The following is a 25990-nucleotide window of genomic DNA, read 5'->3' as shown; positions in this document are numbered from 1 at the left end:
AAATCAGTATTTTTCTTCAGAACCCTAAAAGTTTTTACTTTACACTTTTACAAATATAGCTTGAGTTCCTTGTTTTACTTCAGAATAAAGGTGTTTAAACTATATTTAAAATTTCATCCAAAAAAAGCATGCCCTTTATGGAATGAGATATAGACAACAAAAGCTAAACAGATTATTTTATGTATATTTTTGTGTTAATTAGACATATTCAAATTTAAACATCAATTATTGACCTTATGATAAATATGTTCTGCTGGCGTCTGTATTAAGAAAATTCCTACCAATTGTGTTACTAGGTATCCATGGGTCGCACCAGAACTATTTGACAAAGAACATGATTGTACAAATATGAAGTCGGACATATTTGCCTTCGGTACAACGATCTGGGAGATGTTTGCCCTGGGAGAAAACCCCATAGACAAGCCGCCTCTGTCATCAATGTCATTTGATGGAGTAAGTGTTTTTTGTTCATAATTGGATTTTGTGAGTTTAAATAAAGTGTCCATTTAGTCCTGTTGTGTCTCGTGCCATACTGTATCCTTTCCAGTTCCCCACTTAGATATGTGGAGGTGGAAATCATACAGACAAATGAATACAGCCAACCTGACTTAGCGACCACCCCGTATAATTGTAATAACATGACTTTTCTAGGGTAAAGAAATAGCCAATTTCCATACATTTTGACCAGTTTATCAGACTACTTGGCTTTGTCCCTTCGCTGGTCTTTATAGACAAGTTTGACCATATTAGCAGTTGATGATGTTTTCTTTTTTAATTTCCTTCAGCAAAAGAAGTTTTATCGATCAGACAATAACCGGTTACCCAACATTGAAGGTCTGAGGATTCAGACTTCTGACCCCACACACATCACTAAGTGTAAGACCACCATGGCCGACATGATTGATAAGTGTAGAGTGATCTCCCCTGAGGAACGCCCCACAGCCAAGGAACTTGTACGCGACCTTAACACTCTAACAGCATCCTATGGTAAGTCAGTGATTCTAAACATTTACACTTTCTGTACCGGTGACGATTTTAGATTTTACTTGAATCCTGATTTCACTTCATTGGTTACTGACGTTAAATCATGACATTATGATAAAAAATCTAACCACTGAAAATGCTTAAAGTTACATTAAACTAGTGAAATATGCAAAAATATTACATCATTGAAGTCCCTGGTTGTACAGCAGAGTATGTGATAAACTTTCACATCCTCCTAAAAGTGAATCTTTAATTCCACAGCTAATGAATACCATGACTACGATAGCATCCAGGATGATAATTATCCGATTTGGTCAGAAGCAGAAACATCACACGAGCCAGAGAGTGATGATGAAGTTCCGGCTATCCCGTCAGATTTCCGTACTCCAGAACTTAAAGATAGTTTCCATCATACTGAAGAGGATCATGAAACAAGAGGTAATGTATAAATTGTCTGTTCCCTGAAGGTCAGATTTAACATGCCTGTTCCCTGAAGTTCAGATTTAAGATGTCTGTTCCCTGAAGGTCAGATTTAACATGCCTGTTTCCCTGAAGGTCAGATTTAACATGTCTGTTCCCTGAAGGTCAGATTTAACATGAGATTTAACATGCTGTTCCCTGAAGGTCAGATTTAACATGTCCTGTTCCTGAAGGTCAGATTACATGTTGAAGGCAGAAGGTTCCCTGAGTCAGATTTAACATGCCTGTTCCTGAAGGTCAGATTTAACATGCCTGTTCCCTGAAGGTCAGATTTAACATGCTGTTCCATGAAGGTCAGATTTCACATGTCTGTAATGTACAATTATAGCTCTTTCTGTCGGGGTACATCTAGAATTGTCTCCCTGGAAAGAGTTATTTTCTCGAGGGTGAAGAATAACTCTTTCCAGGGAGACCATTCTAGATGTACCCCAACACATAGGGACATAATTCTTTCATTATAATGAACAAAATTAAAACCAATCCATTAATTTGTTAAATCAACAAGATATCTAAATCTCTAGTAAAAGAACTCATGAAGATATCTCCAAACAACATTGCTAAATTCGTGTGGCTGCACATAAGAAAGTGACTGCATTGCCATTGTTGGTTGACGCTGCAGATGACGTCAACTTCCGGTCGCATGCGGAACTTCTAAGAGGTTATTTCCCTGGGGTTAATTCCCTCCCCTTCCATTTCCAGTGAAATATCTGAATTATTCAATGTCATGTGATCAAGTTCAATCCAATCAGAATATTCTAAATGAAAGTGAGGTATAATAATGACTTTTTCTCTAACTCTATGATCACTTGTGTCTCACGAGCAAAGTTCTTGTATAGCTTATCTTTACCCTAGGATGAAATAGAAAAATCTCACATTGGTAAAATTGTGGATATCCCTGTCAGGGTAAGAGAACACTCATGAATCTTACACAGGAAGAGGGTAGAAAGGATACCTGCCTATATCTAAAATGAGGGGGTCGGTTTGGTTTGTACATAGTGTTAAATACAGCCTCTGTCAATCAACCCACAGGGCGTGCTTCTTTGGCTCAGTATAGATAGAGAAGTGTAGATATATTTTCACGCTGGAGACCGGTGTTTGATTCCTGGTCAGGACACTAGACAGGAATGTGTATTTTTCTCTGTACTTCCACATATTTATTCATTTAATGTATAACAGTACCCTGCGTACTTAAAAAATAAGAAAGAAATTAGAGATAAGAAATTAACTTGCATGAAATTATAATTTCTTTTACAGTAAAACAAGTGGTTCCAGAAGTGCCCCCAATACAAGACCACAGACCTGGGCCTGTTCCTCCAGCTCCCCGTAGAAGTTTACCCAATGTCCCGTTTCCTACCCCTCAGAGGCCTCTACCAGACCCGAACTCGGAGAATCCAGCAATGATCAGGAGCACACAACTAGAAATCTCCAATAAAACTCTCGGAGAGGTAAATATACTAAAACATAGTGATCGTAAAAACCTCTGATTATATTTCAATATGCTCTAATTTTTGAATAGTTAACATGATTCAATTCTAAAAATAATCTATATTACTTCATCTGTTTGACAATAGACTATAATTAATATTTCTTTGTTTTCATACCAAATCTGGCTTTCTGATTGGCCAGGCGGATTCACACAGTTTGAAAACTATTTTTTTTTTTTTTTGATACCCCGATAAAATTAAAAAATAGTGACATCAATGCTTAAAAGTGCTACTGACTTTTGCTTTTACATTAATGTTTAGAAGATATTTTAAGTCTATTTTGAGTGAATTTTGCTCTTATTATATCATTTGTAAAAGATAGAATGTAAAAGTGCCAAGAATTTATACAATTATGAACGTGTGTGCTGGTGAATATGATATTACATGAACTAGAAATAGTTATGTTGACCGAGACAGTGTTTTGTTTACCACAGGGACACTACGGGAAAGTGATGCTGGGCTACTTAAGGTTCCAAGAACGGCGTATACAGATAGCAGCCAAGTGTCTTAAGGGAAAGGACTACAGATCGGTACTGGAGAGTCAGGAATTCAAACGAGAAGCGAAAATGATGGAGGAATTGCGTCACCCCAACATTGTCCGTTTCTTCGGCATTTGTAACGATAGTAAGTTCTAGAGCTCTTTTGTTCATAAGCTTTATCTTCAGATGATAACATTTCTATAGTTTTATATAGAGACAAAAGTTTAAAGTTTTGCTTATATTTCAATTAATAAAAGTTATGTGATAAATAGAACTTACACTCGTGACTAAAGGCTCGTGGCATATCAAATTATTGGACTTATCACATAGTCACCCATGTAAGATCCTCTCTATCTGTCCATACCAAATTATTTATCTGTCAATATAAGATACCTCAATCCATCAATATGATTTCTTTAAACATCTGACAGAACTACTTCTAACTTGATCCAATTTTTTTTCTGATCAAAACAAAACATTGCAAAGATCAAATACTTAAGTTCCTGCTTCACTAAAACTGGTTTTAATTTTTATGTTGACCTGAAGATTGATATACTTTTATAAATTGTGTATTTCAGAGATCGTCATGGAGTATGTAGATAATGGGTCAATGAGTTGTTTCCTGAGAAAACAACAGGAAAAGAACCAGTGCCTCTCGCCAGACAAACTGATGGATATAATGTTGGACATCGCAGAGGTATGGTACTTTTTCAACTCATGCTTTTCTCTATTCTACAAAGTGTCTCCTTTGTCTGATTCGTATAATGCTATGCCTTAATCAGTCAGTATGACATTTTAATAGGTCACCTGAGACAAAGTCTCAAGTGACCTATTCTAATCCCCTTTTGTCCGTAGTATGTCCGTAAACAATTGACATTTTCAACTTCTCCAAAACTGCTGAAGCAATTTCAATGAAATCTTGCACAAACCTTCTAAGGCATAAGGTGAATCAAAATTGTGAATTATATGACCCCCAACACCCAGGGGGCTGTGGAAGGGGCCAAAAGGGGTAAAATTGACTAAAATTTCAAATCTTTTTCTCCACTCACAGATGTGGTAGAATCAAATACTCTTCATAGATAGAAAGATCCTTTACAAAATTATGAATTATATGACCCTGGGGTCTCTCGTCTCCTTTACAAAGTTATAGATTATATGACCCTGGGGTCTCTCGTCTCCTTTACAAAATTATGAATTATATGACCCTGGGGTCTCTCGTCTCCTTTACAAAGTTATAGATTATATGACCCTGGGGTCTCTCGTTTCCTTTACAAAGTTATAGATTATATGACCCTGGGGTCTCTCGTTTCCACCTTCTGAACATTATATGGTCATATGTAATGGCAAATGAGTCAAATGTTGTCAGAATTATCAGTATGAGATGGCCATTGAATCCTATTAACAAATTTTCCATGACTTACTCCCAGGGGCCTTAGGGATGGGGTCAAATGGGCTTAAACTTCAGAAATCTTCTTCTGAAATCCTGGAGAATCAAATACTTTTCATAGATGGAAAGGTCTTAAGTTCCTTTACAAAATTGTGAAATATATGACACTGGGGTCTGTTTATTAGCCAGAGATATAGCATTTTAACATCCATACCTGTCCTCACTGACCCCCTGGGGGACCAGAGGGGCGGGGCCAAATAGGGTCAAAATGACTAAAATTCTCAGGTTTGATGGAAGCAATGCTATTCATAGATCAAAAAATCAAATCTATAAAATCACTGACCGACTTCAAGGGCCAGTATATAGTGTTTATATGTCTTTGTTTCTTTCTATATTCAACTCAGATGACTGTTAAGGCCTATAGGCCTCATGTTTGTTTCTATGACATCATTTATTTAGATATTACATCTATATATGTTACCATGTTATGGCCATATATATATATACATGTATATATATATATGTATTCTAAATAATTCAATTTATTTATGTATATATATAAATTAATAAATATAATATTATTTCTAATATTATATATAAATATAATATTGAATTATATTTCTTATATTACTTATAATTATTTTTTCTATATATATATAGAATCAGAAAAGTATAGATTGTGAAATAAAATCTTTGTTGAAATTAAATCGATGTGAAATTAAGTTTATTTTCAGTATGTCTCAAACTAACATTTGTAGTTCTCTGTATTCTCTAACCATTCTAAACATGATTTAAACCATTCTAATTTAATGTTTTGATAATTTGAGTTCAGTTTTGGCTCTATGATTTTACAGGGAATGAAATACATGTCAGAAAAACGAATCATTCACTCGGATCTTGCTGGCAGAAACATTCTAATGACCATAGGTCTACGTGCTAAGATCTCTGACTTTGGACTGGCAAGGAACTTAAATGACAAAGAATACTATCGCCGTTCAAGGGAAAAGGAACTGCCAGCATCTTGGTGAGAAAACAATATTTAGTGTGAAAGTTGTGCATAGTTCTGTTTTTGTATTTTATTAATTTGATCTATAATCACAGCACTCATAAATCTATCATGCTTTATTCTGTAATTTTGCATATTACAGGGTTATCTGCCCTTGTAGGTAGGTATTGATTGTGACATCATGTGTTTGCGAAGGTCACATTCAAAGTTTCCTATGAAAATGACATGAGTTTTGCTGACAAAATAATGATATCACAATAGATACCTAATTCCTGCAAGGGAGGCAACTCTATGATATGCTAAGATGGAATAACAGAGATCAGTATATCAAGTATAACTTAATGATCCTGACTTATTGTTTACATACATGGGTGTTAAGCTGTACCTGATTCTCCGGACACTATTCTATCTTTGCATATTTCAGAGTTATTTCCCTTGCGGATAGGTATCCATTATGACGTCATTATTTTTTCTCAGAAAAATATGATGTTGGTTACGCTTGCAAACATGTGACGTTACAATCAATACCTACCCGCAAGGACAGATTACTCTGTAATATGCATATACAAAAGTAGTGTGTGATTGACTGTGAATCTATTGCTAGGTAATTATTTGTCCTTATTTTCGTTATTCATATCAGCCTGTTCAATATTTTTGCATGTGTCACTAGTGTAATATGACCTGGAGTGATTTTCATTTGCTGAAAATTCATTGTGGCGTCAGACAGAAACAATAAAATGACGTCATGAAAAATTATGTGAAGTCAGGATTACAAGGAGAGGGGGACAAAATGCCTGCCACCACTGGATTTTCGAAAAATACATTTTGGCGTGAAACTTTTTGTTATTAGGTTTTTGTAGTTATGTGATAAAAAGTATCTTAAATTTATGTTTATTTCATATGAGCCAAGGCTTGCAAAAATAAAAACTTCCTAGACTTGTTTCATAAAATCTCATGAAATGAACACTCATGTAAGATCCTATATATATCGAGTGAACATTTAATGAACTTACACACAAATAACTATGTGAAATTCTTGTTAAATAGACTATTTATCCACTGTTTGTTGATATAGGTGTTCCCCTGAGGGACTGATGCACTTGAAATTCACCACCCCTGGCGATGTGTGGAGTTACGGAGTGGTATTGTGGGAAGCGTTTACTCACGGCAAACGTCCGTCCTACGGCAAGGACTTAAAAGACCTAACACAACGACTTGTGGATGGGACCCGACTGGAGAGTCCAGAAGGATGTCCGGAACAGGTCAGGAACCTTATGATGTGGTGCTGGAAATATGAACCAAGGGAACGGCCAACTTTTCAGGAGATTCAGAAGGAGTGCACGTAAGCATGGATTATCTCCCTTTAATTTACTGTGGCGATTGCCTTTTCTATGGAAATTAAGAATGTGTGCATGTAAACAAGGGTTATCTCCCTTTAATTTACTGTGGCGATTGCCTTTTCTATGGAAATTAAGAATGTGTGCATGTAAACAAGGGTTATCACCCTTTAATTTACTGTGGCGATTACCTTTTCTATGGAGATTAAGAATTAGTGCATGTAAGCAAGGGTTATCTCCCTTTAATATATTGTGGCGATTACCTTTTCTATGGAAGAAATGCTGCCTTCTTATTTTCTATTTGATGTATTTACTCTATTTAACATATTTTCATGCTTTTAAAAATTGTATAAAAACAAATTAATCTATAAAACTCAGGTCATATCAAACTATTACATAATGTTTAAACTTTGTATTGATGCAAAAATATGTATCATATGTATCATGTTTTAAAAGAATATATTTAAAGTGGTTAGCAATGGGGAAATGCCTAAATACCACAGGTCCCTCTGCCTGTCAACAAGACAAATGAGGAGTTTCCGATCCCTATGTATATATGCTTCTGACTATACCATTCCATTTTTTCAGTGAAATTCTACAGGTGCTTCGACCTGAGGAAACACAATTGAAATCTGTTTTACAAGAAGATCAAGTTACAAAACAACAACAAATCTCTGTGATTATCGCCCCTGCTTTCCAAACTGTTACTACCCCTGCCAACCGAGGAGTTATCTCCCCTGAAATAACCTCTCCTGGCAGTCCAATGGATTCACACTCAGACAGATTACCCAGGAGTCCGAGAGATAAATTAGATTTTCTTATTTCCAAGAAGGATTTACATGTCTATAGGGACAAAGTTTTGGGGCAGGTGAGTAAATTATGAGCAGTTTTACAGGTCACCTGCAAAAAGTTTGCTAAACAGATTTTCTTGCTTTGACATATAAAGGCATGTCATTAAATCAGGTGGCAGGTAAACATTATGTGTTTTCTATGTGTGAATCCCCATATATGATAACATTAGTATGGCTTATTTTATCTCATGAAAGTCAAGATGCCATGGATTTCTATTAAGAATAGATAAATATACAATGTATATAGATAATAAGTAAGCAAAAAAGTATAGTGTTAATCTATGTAATCATGTTAAAAGTGCTCAATATGCAAATCAGAATAATGTTACTATATTTAAATGATGATGCTACACTGCTGACGAATGACATTTTCTCTATAAATAACAGGATCAGACAAACTAGTGTTTTCCTTAGTTACAATAATTACTTACTGTACACCATAACCAGCATTGAAAAGTTTGAGCTTCTTATTTTACTTTATTACAAAAATATTGAAAATAATTAATTATGTCCCGAAAAAAATCCATGGCACTATGCCCTATCTGAAATGAAGGACTGATTGTGTATCTACCAAAGGCAAAACAAGTTCACTTAATTTTACTTTTATTTTAATTAGACATACATATTATATACATTTACATGAATATAAACCGATTCTAGTTAAAAGTATGATAACCAATTATGCTCTGTCGGTGATGGAAAATCTTTAATGAAATAAATTTTCATTGACTTTCACTTCAGGGCGAGTTTGGTTCCGTATTCAAAGGGCTATACAAGCAGGAGGAGGTCGCCATTAAAGTAATTGCAGAAAGCTACTTCAACCGACGCAACGAGGAACTCTTTTGGGATGAGGTAGATGTCTTTGGAACGGCATCTCATCCTAATATCGTCACTTTTAAAGGATTTGTCCGAGATTGTAAGTGTTTTAGACTTTCATCATTTCACACTTTATTCCACCTGTATTGGGGGGTGCCGAGTGGTTAAGAAAATATGTCTGGACAAATAACAATTCCTCCATTTCTGGGACACAAATACGAAATTTCGGAACGAAGTTTAAACGCTCATTACTTCATTACCGTACGCTGTACATGGTTCACGTTTAGTTATTCAGACAGATCTTGACATTGCGCGTGCTTTTCCCATGCCATGTTATCAGAGATTATGTCAAGGTCAAGAGTTCGCTACGGGGTCAAACAAAGGTCAAAAATGAAATTTGTCACAGAAAAGTTTTGAATAGCGCATATGACAGATCATGCTCTCAGGAACATAAAATGACCAATTTCAAGGTCATATGATCAAAAATGGCGGAGATATAGGACATCAAAAATCGAATTTTTAGTTTATATTTGTCCTTGCCCGAGACGTTTTAGCGCCTTTAAACCTGTATGTACAGTGTTGATTTTTCATACCTATGTTGTATGAACTTTTGTCTTCAAAAGTTATTTATTTTTAAGGGGTTATATAGAAAAATGGCGGAAATATAGCTCTCCAAATATGGCAATTTGTTTCATTTTCTTATTTTTGTCCGTTGTTTGTGAGCTCGTAGGGCCTTTATCCTCTCATGTAGGGTGTTGATTTTTTGTAAATGTTAGCTTTAGCCTATTGTCTGTACAGGTGTTTAATTTCAAAGACATGAATTTAAAAATGGCGGAAATATAGACCTCCGAATATGGCGTTTCGTTCATTTTTTAACGTAAATTTTAGCGTAATTCATGAAAATTCAAAGAGAAATGTTTTGAATTGGATGTGAAAGATCATGCTTTCAGACACATAAAATGACCAAGTTCAAGGTCATAAGATTCAAAATGGCGGAGATATAGGACATCGAAATCGAAATTTTAGTTTATATTTGTCCTTGCACGAGACGTTTCAGCGCCTTTAAACCTGTATGTACAGTGTTGATTTTTCATACCTGTGTTGTATGAACTTTTGTCTTCAAAAGTTATTTATTTTTAAGGGGTTATATAGAAAAATGGCGGAAATATAGCTCTCCAAATATGCCAATTTGTTTCATTTTCTTATTTTTTTCCGTTATTTGTGAGCTCGTAGGGCCTTTATCATCTCATGTAGAGTGTTGAAATTTTGTAAATGTTAGCTTTAGCCTATTGTCCGTACAGGTTTTCAATTTCAAAGACATGAATATGAAAATGGCGGAAATATAGACCTCCGAATATGGCGTTTCGTTCATTTTTTAACGTAAATTTTAGCGTAATTCATGAAAATTCAAAGGTGAAATGTTTTGAATTGGATGTGAAAGATCATGCTTTCAGACACATAAAATGACCAATTTCAAGGTCATATGATCAAAAATGGCGGAGATATAGGACATCAAAAATCGAATTTTTAGTTTATATTTGTCCTTGCCCGAGACGTTTTAGCGCCTTTAAACCTATATGTACAGTGTTGATTTTTCATACCTATGTTGTATGAACTTTTGTCTTCACAAGTTATTTATTTTTAAAGGGTTATATAGAAAAATGGCGGAAATATAGCTCTCCAAATATGGCAATTTGTTTCATTTTCTTATTTTTGTCCGTTATTTGTGAGCTCGTAGGGCCTTTATCGTCTCATGTAGGGTGTTGATTTTTTTGTAAATGTTAGCTTTAGCCTATTGTCTGTACAGGTTTTTAATTTCAAACACATGAATTTGAAAATGGCGGAAATATAGACCTCCGAATATGGCGTTTCGTTCATTTTTTAACGTAAATTTTAGCGTAATTCATGAAAATTCAAAGGTGAAATGTTTTGAATTGGATGTGAAAGATCATGCTTTCAGACACATAAAATGACCAAGTTCAAGGTCATAAGATTCAAAATGGCGGAGATATAGGACATCGGAAATCGAAATTTTAGTTTATATTTGTCCTTGCCCGAGACGTTTCAGCGCCTTTAAACCTGTATGTACAGTGTTGATTTCTCATACCTATGTTGTATGAACTTTTGTCTTCAAAAGTTAATTATTTTTTAAGGGGTTATATAGAAAAATGGCGGAAATATACCTCTCCAAATATGGCAATTTGTTTCATTTTCTAATTTTTTTCCGTTATTTGTTAGCTCGTAGGGCCTTTATCATCTCATGTTGAGTGTTGAATTTTTGAAAATGTAAGCTTTAGCCTATTGTCTGTACAGGTTTTTAATTTCAAACACATGAATTTGAAAATGGCGGAAATATAGACCTCCGAATATGGCGTTTCGTTCATTTTTTAACGTAAATTTTAGCGTAATTCATGAAAATTCAAAGGTGAAATGTTTTGAATTGGATGTGAAAGATCATGCTTTCAGACACATAAAATGACCAAGTTCAAGGTCATAAGATTCAAAATGGCGGAGATATAGGACATCGAAAATCGAAAATTTGGTTTTTATTCGTCCTTGCACGAGACGTTTCAGCGCCTTTAAACCTGTATGTACAGTGTTGATTTTTCATACCTGTGTTGTATGAACTTTTGTCTTCAAAAGTTATTTATTTTTAAGGGGTTATATAGAAAAATGGCGGAAATATAGCTCTCCAAATATGGCAATTTGTTTCATTTTCTTATTTTTTTCCGTTATTTGTGAGCTCGTAGGGCCTTTATCATCTCATGTAGAGTGTTGAATTTTTGTAAATGTTAGCTTTAGCCTATTGTCTTTAAAGGTTTTTAATTTCAAAGACATGAATTTGAAAATGGCGGAAATATAGACCTCCGAATATGGCGTTTCGTTCATTTTTTAACGTAAATTTTAGCGTAATTCATGAAAATTCAAAGGTGAAATGTTTTGAATTGGATGTGAAAATTCATGCTTTCAGATACATAAAATGACCAATTTCAATGTCATATGATTCAAAGTGGCGGAGGTATAGAACTTTCAGCGATTTTGAGTTGTGATTACATGATGTGGCATGTGGCCAAAGGGAGATAATCGGTATCTAATACTAAAACTCTAATCGTACGTGTTATTCCGCATTGGTTCAAGATCTTCATAAGAAAAGGAGAATTTTTGCACTTTTAAAAAAACCTGAAATTCTAATGTTTTTACCTATTCATTATCAAAATTGATATTTTGAACATAAATCTCAATATGAATTTCATATCATGGTTATCTAGGAATAATTACCTGTCAGAAAACATTTTTAATTTTGAAATTAATAATTAGCCAGCCAATCAGCGGCCGGGTTAAAATTCTGTCCTGGGCTCATACACACGGGCCGTTTCGAAGGTCTTTCTTCATTTAGTTTTGAATACTTTTCGAGATGTTTTAAGTTCTACATGTACACGTATATATGAACAATGTACACATGTTTGCGTAAATACACGTACATGTGTAGCTACACCGCATACATGGGAGGCCGTCCTTACGTGACCCTAGCTGTTAATAGGACGTACATTTGAACAAACAAACAACAAAAGTAATGCACAAACCCAATAACTGACAGGTTTAAAAACCTTTTATGTGTGTGGCAGAGCTGTCACCTGTGACACCGGATGTTCAAACACAACCGGTTCAATTTGAGAAACTACCCGGCCGTTTTGAGATCACAGAACCTATAGAGGACCGTGTTAACGTTTGCTACTATTCAGGTTAAATGAAGTTATCAAAATTCTTTACAAATTTTACATCTACATGTATTGTCCGACCCACACATAAACCATTAACTGGTGTACCCTGAATATATCCAATCAGCAGGCTCCGATATATTCACCTCTCTATGAAATCTTGTGCCCAAAGGGGGATTCCCCTAAATCTGTTTTTCTGTTGGACCAGACTACTTTCGTAAGAAACGCTTTCTGATTAATATTGAGTGAGATCGTCCGTTCGTTCAAGCAATCGTCCGTTCGCTAACATTACTTATATCATTACATAGGTGGAAATCCCGTGTTTTGATCGCGATCAAAACACGGGATTTCCACCTATGTAATGATATAAGTAATGTTAGCGAACGGACGATTGCTTGAACGAACGGACGATCTCACTCAATATTAATCAGAAAGCGTTTCTTACGAAAGCAGTCTGGTTCAACCGAAAAACAGATTTAGGGGAATCCCCCTTTGGGCACAAGATTTCATAGAGAGGTGAATATATCGGAGCCTGCTGATTGGATATATTCAGGGTACACCAGTTAATGGTTTATGTGTGGGTCGGACAATACATGTAGATGTAAAATTTGTAAAGAATTTTGATAACTTCATTTAACCTGAATAGTAGCAAACGTTAACACGGTCCTCTATAGGTTCTGTGATCTCAAAACGGCCGGGTAGTTTCTCAAATTGAACCGGTTGTGTTTGAACATCCGGTGTCACAGGTGACAGCTCTGCCACACACATAAAAGGTTTTTAAACCTGTCAGTTATTGGGTTTGTGCATTACTTTTGTTGTTTGTTTGTTCAAATGTACGTCCTATTAACAGCTAGGGTCACGTAAGGACGGCCTCCCATGTATGCGGTGTAGCTACACATGTACGTGTATTTACGCAAACATGTGTACATTGTTCATATATACGTGTACATGTAGAACTTAAAACATCTCGAAAAGTATTCAAAACTAAATGAAGAAAGACCTTCGAAACGGCCCGTGTGTATGAGCCCAGGACAGAATTTTAACCCGGCCGCTGATTGGCTGGCTAATTATTAATTTCAAAATTAAAAATGTTTTCTGACAGGTAATTATTCCTAGATAACCATGATATGAAATTCATATTGAGATTTATGTTCAAAATATCAATTTTGATAATGAATAGGTAAAAACTTAGAATTTCAGGTTTTTTAAAAGTGCAAAAATTCTCCTTTTCTTATGAAGATCTTGAACCAATGCGGAATAACACGTACGATTAGAGTTTTAGTATTAGATACCGATTATCTCCCTTTGGCCACATGCCACATCATGTAATCACAACTCAAAATCGCTGAAAGTTCTATACCTCCGCCACTTTGAATCATATGACATTGAAATTGGTCATTTTATGTATCTGAAAGCATGAATTTTCACATCCAATTCAAAACATTTCACCTTTGAATTTTCATGAATTACGCTAAAATTTACGTTAAAAAATGAACGAAACGCCATATTCGGAGGTCTATATTTCCGCCATTTTCAAATTCATGTCTTTGAAATTAAAAACCTTTAAAGACAATAGGCTAAAGCTAACATTTACAAAAATTCAACACTCTACATGAGATGATAAAGGCCCTACGAGCTCACAAATAACGGAAAAAAATAAGAAAATGAAACAAATTGCCATATTTGGAGAGCTATATTTCCGCCATTTTTCTATATAACCCCTTAAAAATAAATAACTTTTGAAGACAAAAGTTCATACAACATAGGTATGAAAAATCAACACTGTACATACAGGTTTAAAGGCGCTGAAACGTCTCGTGCAAGGACAAATAAAAACCAAATTTTCGATTTTCGATGTCCTATATCTCCGCCATTTTGAATCTTATGACCTTGAACTTGGTCATTTTATGTGTCTGAAAGCATGATCTTTCACATCCAATTCAAAACATTTCACCTTTGAATTTTCATGAATTACGCTAAAATTTACGTTAAAAAATGAACGAAACGCCATATTCGGAGGTCTATATTTCCGCCATTTTCAAATTCATGTGTTTGAAATTAAAAACCTGTACAGACAATAGGCTAAAGCTTACATTTTCAAAAATTCAACACTCAACATGAGATGATAAAGGCCCTACGAGCTAACAAATAACGGAAAAAAATTAGAAAATGAAACAAATTGCCATATTTGGAGAGGTATATTTCCGCCATTTTTCTATATAACCCCTTAAAAATAATTAACTTTTGAAGACAAAAGTTCATACAAACATAGGTATGAGAAATCAACACTGTACATACAGGTTTAAAGGCGCTGAAACGTCTCGGGCAAGGACAAATATAAACTAAAAATTCGATTTTCGATGTCCTATATCTCCGCCATTTTGAATCTTATGACCTTGAACTTGGTCATTTTATGTGTCTGAAAGCATGATCTTTCACATCCAATTCAAAACATTTCACCTTTGAATTTTCATGAATTACGCTAAAATTTACGTTAAAAAATGAACGAAACGCCATATTCGGAGGTCTATATTTCCGCCATTTTCAAATTCATGTCTTTGAAATTAAAAACCTGTACAGACAATAGGCTAAAGCTAACATTTACAAAAAATCAACACCCTACATGAGACGATAAAGGCCCTACGAGCTCACAAACAACGGACAAAAATAAGAAAAAGAAACAAATTGCCATATTTGGAGAGCTATATTTTCGCATCAAACTGGAGGTTCGGGTTATAGTATATGTGATCCAAACATTAAACTAGAGGTTCGAGATAAAGTATAATTGGTACAAACATCAAACTTGAGGTTCGGGATAAGGTATATCTGGTACACACATCAAACTGGAGGTTCGAGATAAAGTATATCTGGTACAAACATTAAACTAGAGGTTCGAGATAAAGTATAATAGCAGTATCTTTGTTAACGAATAGAAACAGGTAATCAAAACACACGAAATAGCAGTATCTTTGTTAACGAATAGAAACAGGTAATCAAAACACACGAAATAGCAGTATCTTTGTTAACGAATAGAAACAGGTAATCAAAACACACAAAATAGCAGTATCTTTGTTAACGAATAGAAAAAGGCAATCAAAACACACAAAATAGCAGTATCTTTGTTAACGAATAGAAACAGGTAATCAAAACACATAAAATAGCAGCACAGTGAAACAGTATACACTGTAGTATCACGAGAAGATATCAAATGAAAAACTTCGCAAGCCAAGGGTATTTGTCTGATCTTCTCTATACTACCCTTGGCAGATGTCGCGTCAAAAGTAGGTTCCCGCACTGCGCCACCTGCTGGATCACCGCAGTTGCCCCCTTACATTTACGTAATAAGCAACCAATGAAAAAGCTCGTATCGTTGTTATATGGATTGAAAAATGGCAGCGCCCTTTGAGATACACATGTTGTTTGCGACAAATTCAAAATACCGAAGATAAACATGTTTGTGAGGCATTATCTCAGTTCGGACACCAGTTTTTGTGCTTTTCATGTTTCAATGTCCAATTTTTTGTCAGGAGATCGCAGTTTATCTTTGCATAATTTGTTTCACTATTTTCTTTCCGATCTGTTAAGTTCAACGTATCTATGTACTTCATTTAGATGGTCTAAAACAGTTAATAGTAAATATGTAAATAGTAAATATGACTCCGCTACGAGTTGTTGTTGACAGTCATGGTACGCTTCAATTTACAAATGTAGGTAACTACTGTCACTTCGGTACAGTTTTGTTGACATATGAAAACTGCGTTTTCATTTGTCGCCTGAACCTAGCCGCATCCAAACGGCAATACTACAATATGAAAGAATTTGATTTGATATTTAAAATTATGAATGTGTGTGGTTTTCTTTCCAATTTCAATGATTTTATATTTATACTATAGACAAGGAAAGGAAAATGTGACTATCCCAAGCCGAACTTAATGGAAATATTTCTATGTAAACAAGTAATACTGCTTTCAATTGTGCTACTGACTAGAATAGAGGTCGTTATTGGAACTAGAAATCGGAAGTAAAACTACAATCCAAAGGAATATTTAAAGTCTCGTTAAAGGAAATTACAATATGCTTACATTCTAAATTGAAAGTAGAATGACCCAATCAGATGTTAACCTTGGGTCTACAGAGGATAACTGTCACGGTATGAAATATTATGATATGTAAATACACATTCCGTCCTCACATCCATATGATAATTAGAGTATCGGTATGGATGGCTGAGCTTCATATACTACATGTTTGATCTGTTATAAGAAACATAAAAAATGGGTTCCTGTGCTCGTCGTAGGACGATATGCTTTAAACAATTGATAATGACTGTTACGTTCCTCAGTTTATTAAAATGTATTGTTTTGAAATATGTACAATTATTATAATATAATATATCCAACTCTCTTTTTTATAATTATAGCGGTAAAAATACAAACAGTCTTGTAATTATTAAAAATGTTTTCATAAAGAAAATACGGATGGAATGTTTGTCATATCAATAGCCTTATGCATATTTAGACACTTTCTTTTCACCAATCCTGCCATTCACGTTATCAGGAGAGACGAGGAACCCGATCGATCTCAGTGTCATGATGGAACTTCGTCACGTGACATGTACACAATTATCAAACTTTGCATTGAAGGAAGCGTTTTTGTTATTCTAGTTTTACTGATTTTCTCGGTCAGGGAAAGCATCTGCATATACTCAATCTAAAATGAGCAATATTAGTGTATCGGAGACATTATACTGCTGGATACATAGAAAGGATTATTATGTGAATCGACTTATGTTCATGAGAAACCTGATATTCGGAGATGACACAAATCCCAATTATCTGAATATATTGGTCTTTACAACTCTAACCGACACTATGTAGCACATTGTCTCCAAAGAACTGTTGTGTTGTGTATTACATGTCGTAAATATTTTCAAGATGTACAAAGGCAGTGATTGCCAAAGTCTATATATTACTTTGATTAAAACAATTTTAATGAAAATTGTAGCTATATTGACTTTAAAAATACGACTATTTAATGTTTTCTGATAACCCTAATGATACTGTACATAAAAAGACGATAGAACGGCAGAACTTAGTTTCACTGATCTGTTCCGAAAACGGCCGAGAAGTACCGAGTGACCTTTCTATTCACATACATATACATGTATCATGGCGACGTTAAACAGTTTCATTGAGTGCGGTATGAGTGTTGGTAACACATCCGTCGTATTATGTTTGGCAGTTTGGATAGCTGACACTTTTGTCTGAATGAAATGTTTAAAGTCATTTTAATATACATTGATATATTATAATAGTACTGTTATCCTTATTAATACATTGCGTCTACAGAAAGTTTTATATTAAATCGTCCTGATTTCGTTTGTATATAACAGTTCCGGAGTTTTTGTGTATTCACTTTGCAATAAACAAAGGACTGGAATATATGATATACTTGGTATGACTGTTTCACCACACAACTCTTGTTGGACGGGGGAAGGTGAGTTTGTTTCGGACGTGAATCATGAATGACGGTCCTACTCAGCACAGAAAAGAAAACTCGATGCAGAGTCGGAATCAAACCTACATCACAAATTTGCTAAATTTCAGACATGTGAAGATTCAAACGAACATACAGATGGAACTGCTTTAGCAAAGAAACCAAACTTGTCTTATATTGCTTTGATTTCAATGGCGATACAAAGTGAACCCTCTAAACAAATGTTGTTATCGGAAATCTATGATTGGATCTCAAAGAATTATCCACATTATAAGATGGAGGATAAGAGTTGGAGGAATAGCATTCGTCACAATCTCTCTCTCAACGAATGTTTTATCAAATCCGGACGGAGTGAAAGTGGGAAAGGAAGTTATTGGGCGATTCATCCAGCAAACATAGATGATTTCGGTAGGGGTGACTTCCGGCGGCGACAGGCAAGAAGGCGCGTTCGCAAATGTGATGACGAATTAAGGATGCTGTGTAAACCATGTCATTCATCCGGGGACTCAGTGATGACGTCACAGCCTACACTATACTCAGGGTATGTGCCGATGAGTAAAACATGCGTTAGTACAGGGTACTTGGCATCAGTATTTGGGACAGAACCATTCCGCTCCAAAGAAGAACGATATGGAAACAATCATAATACCAACAACTTTATGTGGCCTAATGACGTCATACGTCCAACATTTACCGGAAGTAGAACGTGTACGCCCGAAACGAGAGGAAACATTATCCCTTCTGTGAATGTCAATGTGAACGTTAATCTGGACGGGATACAAAAACAGTTTAGAAAGGTAGAATTTTAATACCATGACGTATTAATACCATTTGAAGTGAAAAGATCACCAATTATTAAAGTTATGTGTTGATAGAATATTTATTTTTAGAGATGTATGACGTTTAACTCATCATCAGCTAGATTTTAAAAAATTGTTAAAAACAAGTAAGACTGATTTATTTTTATGGAAATACATTTATAGTGTAGAATGTATCATTTTAAAAACGTTATAAATCCACGCATGTTTTGAAAAGATAATTTGTTGTGAGACAATCCGAGTTGTTTCCCGTCTGATTGCAATAAAATGAAATCACAACTAATGTTGTTTGATGATTGCGTTATAGCATGCACTGATTGGCCTCAGAATCTTGAGAGTATCTTAAACTTAAGTTAGCTCAGCTAATTATAAATGGTGATAACTTTTTGGAATGTCATCTTTAATTGGTTTAGTCTAAAATCAAGACAATTTTGGACAAGTCTGTGTCATGATCCTGAGGTCCACGGTCCAGAATAAATCTTATACTTATGTTTTTGAGTAGCCAAACGAATATGTTAAGCAAACAAATGTTCGAAAAGCATGTGTCATTGGCTAAGTCAAAGATAAACAAAACATCATCTTTTTGACCTTGACTCTATACAGGGCCAGTGGGATATCACGGGTATAGTAGAAACAGCATCACCCTGTCAAATCTAAAAGGAAGACTTTATTTCTGCTTAAGACATCTGTTTGGTTGCATGTTGTTTATAAAATATTTATAAAAAAGTAGATAATGTGTAACTAATAAACAAATGTAGATAATGTGTAACTAATAAACAAATGTAGATAATGTGTAACTAGTAAATAAACAAATGTAGATAATGTGTAACTAATAAACAAATGTAGATAATGTGTAACTAGTTAATAAACAAATGTAGATAATGTGTAACTAGTTAATACAAAAGTAGATAATGTGTAACTAGTTAATACAAAAGTAGATAATGTGTAACTAATAAACAAATGTAGATAATGTGTAACTAATAAACAAATGTAGATAATGTGTAACTAATAAACAAATGTAGATAATGTGTAACAAGTAAATAAACAAAAGTAGATAATGTGTAACTAGTAAATAAACAAAAGTAGATAATGTGTAACTAGTAAATAAACAAAAGTAGATAATGTGTAACTAGTTAATACAAAAGTAGATAATGTGTAACTACTTAATACAAAAGTAGATAATGTGTAACTAATAAACAAATGTAGATAATGTGTAACTAATTAAACAAAAGTAGATAATGTGAAACTAATAAACAAATGTAGATAATGAGTAACTAGTAAATAAACAAAAGTAGATAATGTGTAGCTAGTAAATAAACAAGTAGATAATGTGTAGCTAGTTAATACAAAAGTAGATAATGTGTAACTACTTAATACAAAAGTAGATAATGTGTAACTACTTAATACAAACGTAGATAATGTGTAACTAATAAACAAATGTAGATAATGTGTAACTAGTTAATACAAAAGTAGATAATGTGTAACTAGTAAATAAACAAAAGGTGATAATGTGTAACTATTAACAAATGTAGATAATGTGTAACTAATAAACAAATGTAGACAATGTGTAACTAATAAACAAATGTAGATAATGTGTAACTAATAAACAAAAGTAGATAATGTGTAACTAATAAACAAATGTAGATAATGTGTAACTAGTTAATACAAAAGCAGATAATGTGTAACTAGTAAATAAACAAAAGTAGATAATGTGTAACTAATAAACAAACAAAAGTAGATAATGTGTAACTAATAAACAAATGTAGATAATGTGTAACTAGTAAGTAAACAAAAGTAGATAATGTGTAACTAGTAAATAAACAAAAATAGATAATGTGTAACTAGTTAATACAAATGTAGATAATGTGTAACTGGTTAATACAAATGTAGATAATGTGTAACTGGTTAATAAACAAAAGTAGATAATGTGTAACTAATTAATACAAATGTAGATAATGTGTAACTAGTTAATACAAAAGTAGATAATGTGTAACTAGTTAATGCAAATGTAGATAATGTGTAACTAGTTAATACAAATGCAGATAATGTGTAACTGGTTAATAAACAAAAGTAGAAAATGTGTAAGAAGTTAATACAAAAGTAGATAATGTGTAACTAGTAAATAAACAAAAGTAGATAATGTGTAACTAGTAAATAAACAAAAGTAGATAATGTGTAACTAGTAAATAAACAAAAGTAGATAATGTGTAACTAGTTAATTCAAAAGTAGATAATGTGTAACTAATAAACAAAAGTAGATAATGTGTAACTAGTAAATAAACAAAAGTAGATAATGTGTAACTAGTTAATTCAAAAGTAGATAATGTGTAACTAGTTAATACAAAAGTAGATAATGTGTAACTACTTAATACAAAAGTAGATAATGTGTAACTAGTTAATACAAATGTAGATAATGTGTAACTAGTTAATACAAAAGTAGATAATGTGTAACTAGTCAATAAACAAATGTAGATAATGTGTAACTAGTTAATACAAAAGTAGATAATGTGTAACTAGTTAATACAAATGTAGATAATGTGTAACTAGTTAATACAAATGTAGATAATGTGTAAACTGGTTAATAAACAAAAGTAGAAAATGTGTAAGAAGTTAATACAAAAGTAGATAATGTGTAACTAGTAAATAAACAAAAGTAGATAATGTGTAACTAGTAAATAAACAAAAGTAGATAATGTGTAACTAGTAAATAAACGAAAGTATATAATGTGTAACTAGTAAATAAACAAAAGTAGATAATGTGTAACTAATAAACAAAAGTAGATAATGTGTAACTAGTAAATAAACAAAAGTAGATAATGTGTAACTAGTTAATTCAAAAGTAGATAATGTGTAACTAGTTAATACAAAAGTAGATAATGTGTAACTACTTAATACAAAAGTAGATAATGTGTAACTAGTTAATACAAAAGTAGATAATGTGTAACTAGTTAATACAAATGTAGATAATGTGTAACTAGTTAATAAACAAATGTAGATAATGTGTAACTAGTTAATACAAAAGTAGATAATGTGTAACTAGTTAATACAAATGTAGATAACATGTAACTAGTTAATACAAAAGTAGATAATGTGTAACTAGTTAATACAAAAGTAGATAATGTGTAACTAGTTAATAAACAAAAGTAGATAATGTGTAACTAGTCAATAAACAAAAGTAGATAATGTGTAACTAGTTAATAAGCAAAAGTAGATAATGTGTAACTAGTTAATACAAATGTAGATAATGTGTAACTAGTTAATACAAATGTAGATAATGTGTAACTAGTTAAAACAAATGTAGATAATATGTAACTGGTTAAAAAACAAAAGTAGATAATGTGTAACAAGTTAATACAAAAGTAGATAATGTGTAACTAGTTAATACAAAAGTAGATAATGTGTAACTAGTTAATACAAAAGTAGATAATGTGTAACTAGTAAATATACAAAAGTAGATAATGTGTAACTAGTTAACACAAATGTAGATAATGTGTAACTAGTTAATACAAATGTAGATAATGTGTAACTAGTTAATACAAATGTAGATAATGTGTAACTAGTTAATACAAATGTAGATAATATGTAACTGGTTAAAAAACAAAAGTAGATAATGTGTAACTAGTTAATACAAAAGTAACTGACGAACCGATAATGGAAAACAATGTTACTCCTGTGTAGGATTCTATAGATACAAGCGGTTTCATCCAGAAACTACGTCTCAGCTTAAATGCCTTCTATTTCCTTAATCTGGAGGGAGATCTTAATTGCGAAGTCCATTTAAAAGTTTGAAAATGTTTTTCTACCACAATTTAAAATCAATATAAATATGTTGGCGCGTGAGTCGGCGACGATAATGTCTGACGGAGGTGTCGTCACCAATCAGCGGGCCTGTATCCTTAATTGATCAACCCAAATACACAACAGATACTCTGGTTTTTATCCCCTGAGTACGACAACACAAAACAGTAGACATACACAATACAGAAAAACTGTTTTCATTTCAATGAAATTATTAGCTAACTTTTTGTGAGATTTATTTCCTTTAGAACACAGGTGATAACCTTACATTGTCATTTTATCACAACAATTGTTTTATATTATTATTAAAAAATAACGATGTACATAAAAATGGCAAACCAATGATGTAGAACAACCGAGTAAAATCTATCATACAAGCAGTTGTTGTAGAGACAGTAAAATATGTATCTTATCTATCCGATAGATTTAGACTATAACAGCCTCCCTATGCTTTATGAAAATTAAGTTGTTTGATACCAAATGAAATTCGTCATTGGTGAGTCACAAATAACAAAGAAAGAAATCTGTTTAGAATTCTGTTTATGGTTAATTCTCCAAGGAAGCTGAAGGCAAGAAATGTCAGTGATAATACAGGACATCAAAAAACTGTTAGAATTATAAATAAAAAGTGTATTCTGAATGGTTTGGTTTAATTTATCCACTTTTTTCGCATTTTTCCTTTGGTTATCTCTCGTTCAAAGTTGATAATTCAGTGTCAAAACAAGGTAAACTTATATATACCGAAGACACGTGTATCATCGACATACATGTAGGTCTACAGCTGGTAGGAAGAATGCACGTGAATTATGTAAACGTATCATACGTTTTACCATGCCACAATTAACAACAAAGAATCCAATCATCTGTGTATATGAGTTTTGAAAGAACAACCCAATATTTTTACTTACAATGTATAAATCAATAACTGACAATGCACTTCCTTTTTTTAATAAATGTTTATTTTTTCAATAAAAAAAATATGAATATATATATATATACTGATTAAAAATCGCCGTTATCAAACACAGAGAAGGAGTTTCCAATCTCTATGTATATGTGTTTTTGTTACATGTGTTAGTGAGTGTATTTAAAACAAAGGTGACATACGCAGGGAGAACGATTACATTTTGTTTTATTTACTACCAAGTTCCAGCAAGTCGCAGGATTGGGGAAATCTCGGAGAAATTTCTGGCAATCTACGGAAATCAAACACCTTTCCGAAGATTGCTGTATATTTCTCCGAAGTGTTACCATTGCTTTGCCTACCTGTAATTCAACCCTACGTTTAGGCCATGTGCTCGAGTAATGCGTGTACCCGTTATCACTGTAGTGCAACTAGTACGGCAACGATGTTTTGATCCGTTTCCGGTATCGCTTCGATATACGAGTACCGAGCAGGTAGGTTCCAACTTGAAGAGTTTAAATACATTGCGCATGGTGTTGCAGACCGATATTTAGCTCAAGTGTTAATTAGATATCCTACCTTGTATTAAGATCGTGATTTCACGCAAAGTACTCCTATTTATCATACAATTGTGACACTTACATAGCTTGACGCGAGTTCCTAGCAAAAACTTCAAGTTTTCATCTATATCTTGCTTATTATTCAAGATATTCACAAGATTTGACTGAGAAACAAATTATTAGGTTCATATATTTGATGAAGAATAAAGAGTGATTGACCCATTGATTACATCGTTGTGTCAGTCTTTGCGCAACGGTTTTGATCGATGATATTGCGAAAAAGTGTACGGTTTGGAGTTTGAGATTGCAACGGTTTGGTATTTATATGATGGCATCTCCATGCGTAATAGAATCCAACCGTAACGTATTAAGCACAGGGATCTGAGAATTAGTTACAGTTTCTATAATTATGGCCCCACCAGAATGCCCATAGACTATTTTTAGATGTTTTAGGGACGTAAATAAAAAAAAAAATCAGTAAAAATCCTATTCTACATTAAACACACAGAGTACAATGTAGAATAGGATATAGACCCCTAAAACGTCTAAAATGGTGTTTGGGTACTCTTGTGGGTCCACGATTACATCATAATTAATGTGCATAAATCTATAAACTGTAAATAATTATCAGATCCCTAGCTGTGGCATTAATTACATTTGTCCAGTTCACCTTTAAAACAATAGTTTGCCGCTGTCCACTCGGTCACACTGACCAATGCATATATACTATTATACTAATTAGGTACATTTTTATTATACGAATGAGATGTGTGTACCTGCATCTGATATGTACATGATTTCGTATACTGTTTTTATGCCCATAATTACAATGCCTATAGGTCTCTCCAATCCTTTGATGTGGAATTAAAGAGTTTTTACCTTGAAAACTTTTGAATTTATGAATTTTTTTATTGCATACCAACAAAAACTATTTTGGGAGAATTTTAACGGCAAAATTTGCTGTAAATATGCCATAGAGTCGGACATCTTGTACCGCCGTCCTCAATTCCTAGCGTAACCACAAGGATAATTGAAAAAGATACAATTCATTTCAATATGGACCAACCAAAGAACCCATAGACCATGTTTACACGTTTAAGAGGTCTAGATAAAAAATCGGTTAAATCACATTCTACTAAGTATACGTATATATTGCGAAAGGTGGAAAGCTCCCCGACACGCACAAAAAAAAAAAAAAAAAAAAAAAAAATACCACACCTGCGCTTTAGCGGCCAAGAAACAGATTACTAACGTTGGAAGAAACAGATTACTAACGTTGGAAATAGCGATACCTTTTCCTTTTAAAATCGTATAAAATGGTCCATGGGCAATGTGTTGGGTGTACATTGATACAACTGATGTGACAATGATATCTATTACTTATATGGCTTTGTTCCATAAAGAATGTGTATGATGTGACAATGATACCTATTCCTTATATGGCTTTGTTCCATTAAGTATGTATATGATGTGACAATGATATATATTCCTTATATGGCTTTGTTCCATTAAGTATGTATATGATGTGACAATGATATCTATTACTTATATGGCTTTGTTCCATAAAGAATGTGTATGATGTGACAATGATACCTATTCCTTATATGGCTTTGTTCCATTAAGTATGTATATGATGTGACAATGATATATATTCCTTATATGGCTTTGTTCCATTAAGTATGTATATGATGTGACAATGATATCTATTACTTTTATGGCTTTGTTCCATAAAGAATGTGTATGATGTGACAATGATATCTATTACTTATATGGCTTTGTTCCATTAAGTATGTATATGATGTGACAATGATATCTATTACTTTTATGGCTTTGTTCCATAAAGAATGTGTATGATGTGACAATGATATCTA

At 33.4% G+C, this 25990-nt stretch overlaps 2 protein-coding genes across 2 annotated transcripts in view; both read left to right on the top strand.

Moving 5' to 3' along the window:
* LOC138308775 (tyrosine-protein kinase JAK2-like) overlaps nucleotides 1-16456 on the top strand; it is a 34089-nt gene extending 17633 nt beyond the window's left edge. The window contains exons 10-20 of the mRNA XM_069249791.1: nucleotides 297-453; nucleotides 786-987; nucleotides 1246-1422; nucleotides 2719-2909; nucleotides 3383-3572; nucleotides 4006-4124; nucleotides 5669-5838; nucleotides 6896-7162; nucleotides 7746-8025; nucleotides 8750-8924; nucleotides 16437-16456. Coding sequence (XP_069105892.1) covers nucleotides 297-453; nucleotides 786-987; nucleotides 1246-1422; nucleotides 2719-2909; nucleotides 3383-3572; nucleotides 4006-4124; nucleotides 5669-5838; nucleotides 6896-7162; nucleotides 7746-8025; nucleotides 8750-8924; nucleotides 16437-16456 — 1948 coding nt within the window. The remainder of the gene's footprint in view (nucleotides 1-296; nucleotides 454-785; nucleotides 988-1245; nucleotides 1423-2718; nucleotides 2910-3382; nucleotides 3573-4005; nucleotides 4125-5668; nucleotides 5839-6895; nucleotides 7163-7745; nucleotides 8026-8749; nucleotides 8925-16436) is intronic.
* A 188-nt stretch (nucleotides 16457-16644) lies between these two features.
* LOC138308774 (forkhead box protein E4-like) lies at nucleotides 16645-19212 on the top strand. The gene is made up of 2 exons (XM_069249790.1): nucleotides 16645-16693; nucleotides 18085-19212. Exons 1-2 carry the CDS (start codon nucleotides 16645-16647, stop codon nucleotides 18846-18848), a joined length of 813 nt encoding a protein of 270 aa, XP_069105891.1. The 3' UTR covers nucleotides 18849-19212.
* Nucleotides 19213-25990: the final 6778 nt, after the last annotated feature.

Source organism: Argopecten irradians, chromosome 15 (genome assembly GCF_041381155.1).
Source record: "Argopecten irradians isolate NY chromosome 15, Ai_NY, whole genome shotgun sequence".
NCBI classification, from domain to species: domain Eukaryota; kingdom Metazoa; phylum Mollusca; class Bivalvia; order Pectinida; family Pectinidae; genus Argopecten; species Argopecten irradians.
Note: the sequence above shows the minus strand (reverse complement) of the source record. Positions and strands in the feature narration are given on the sequence as shown.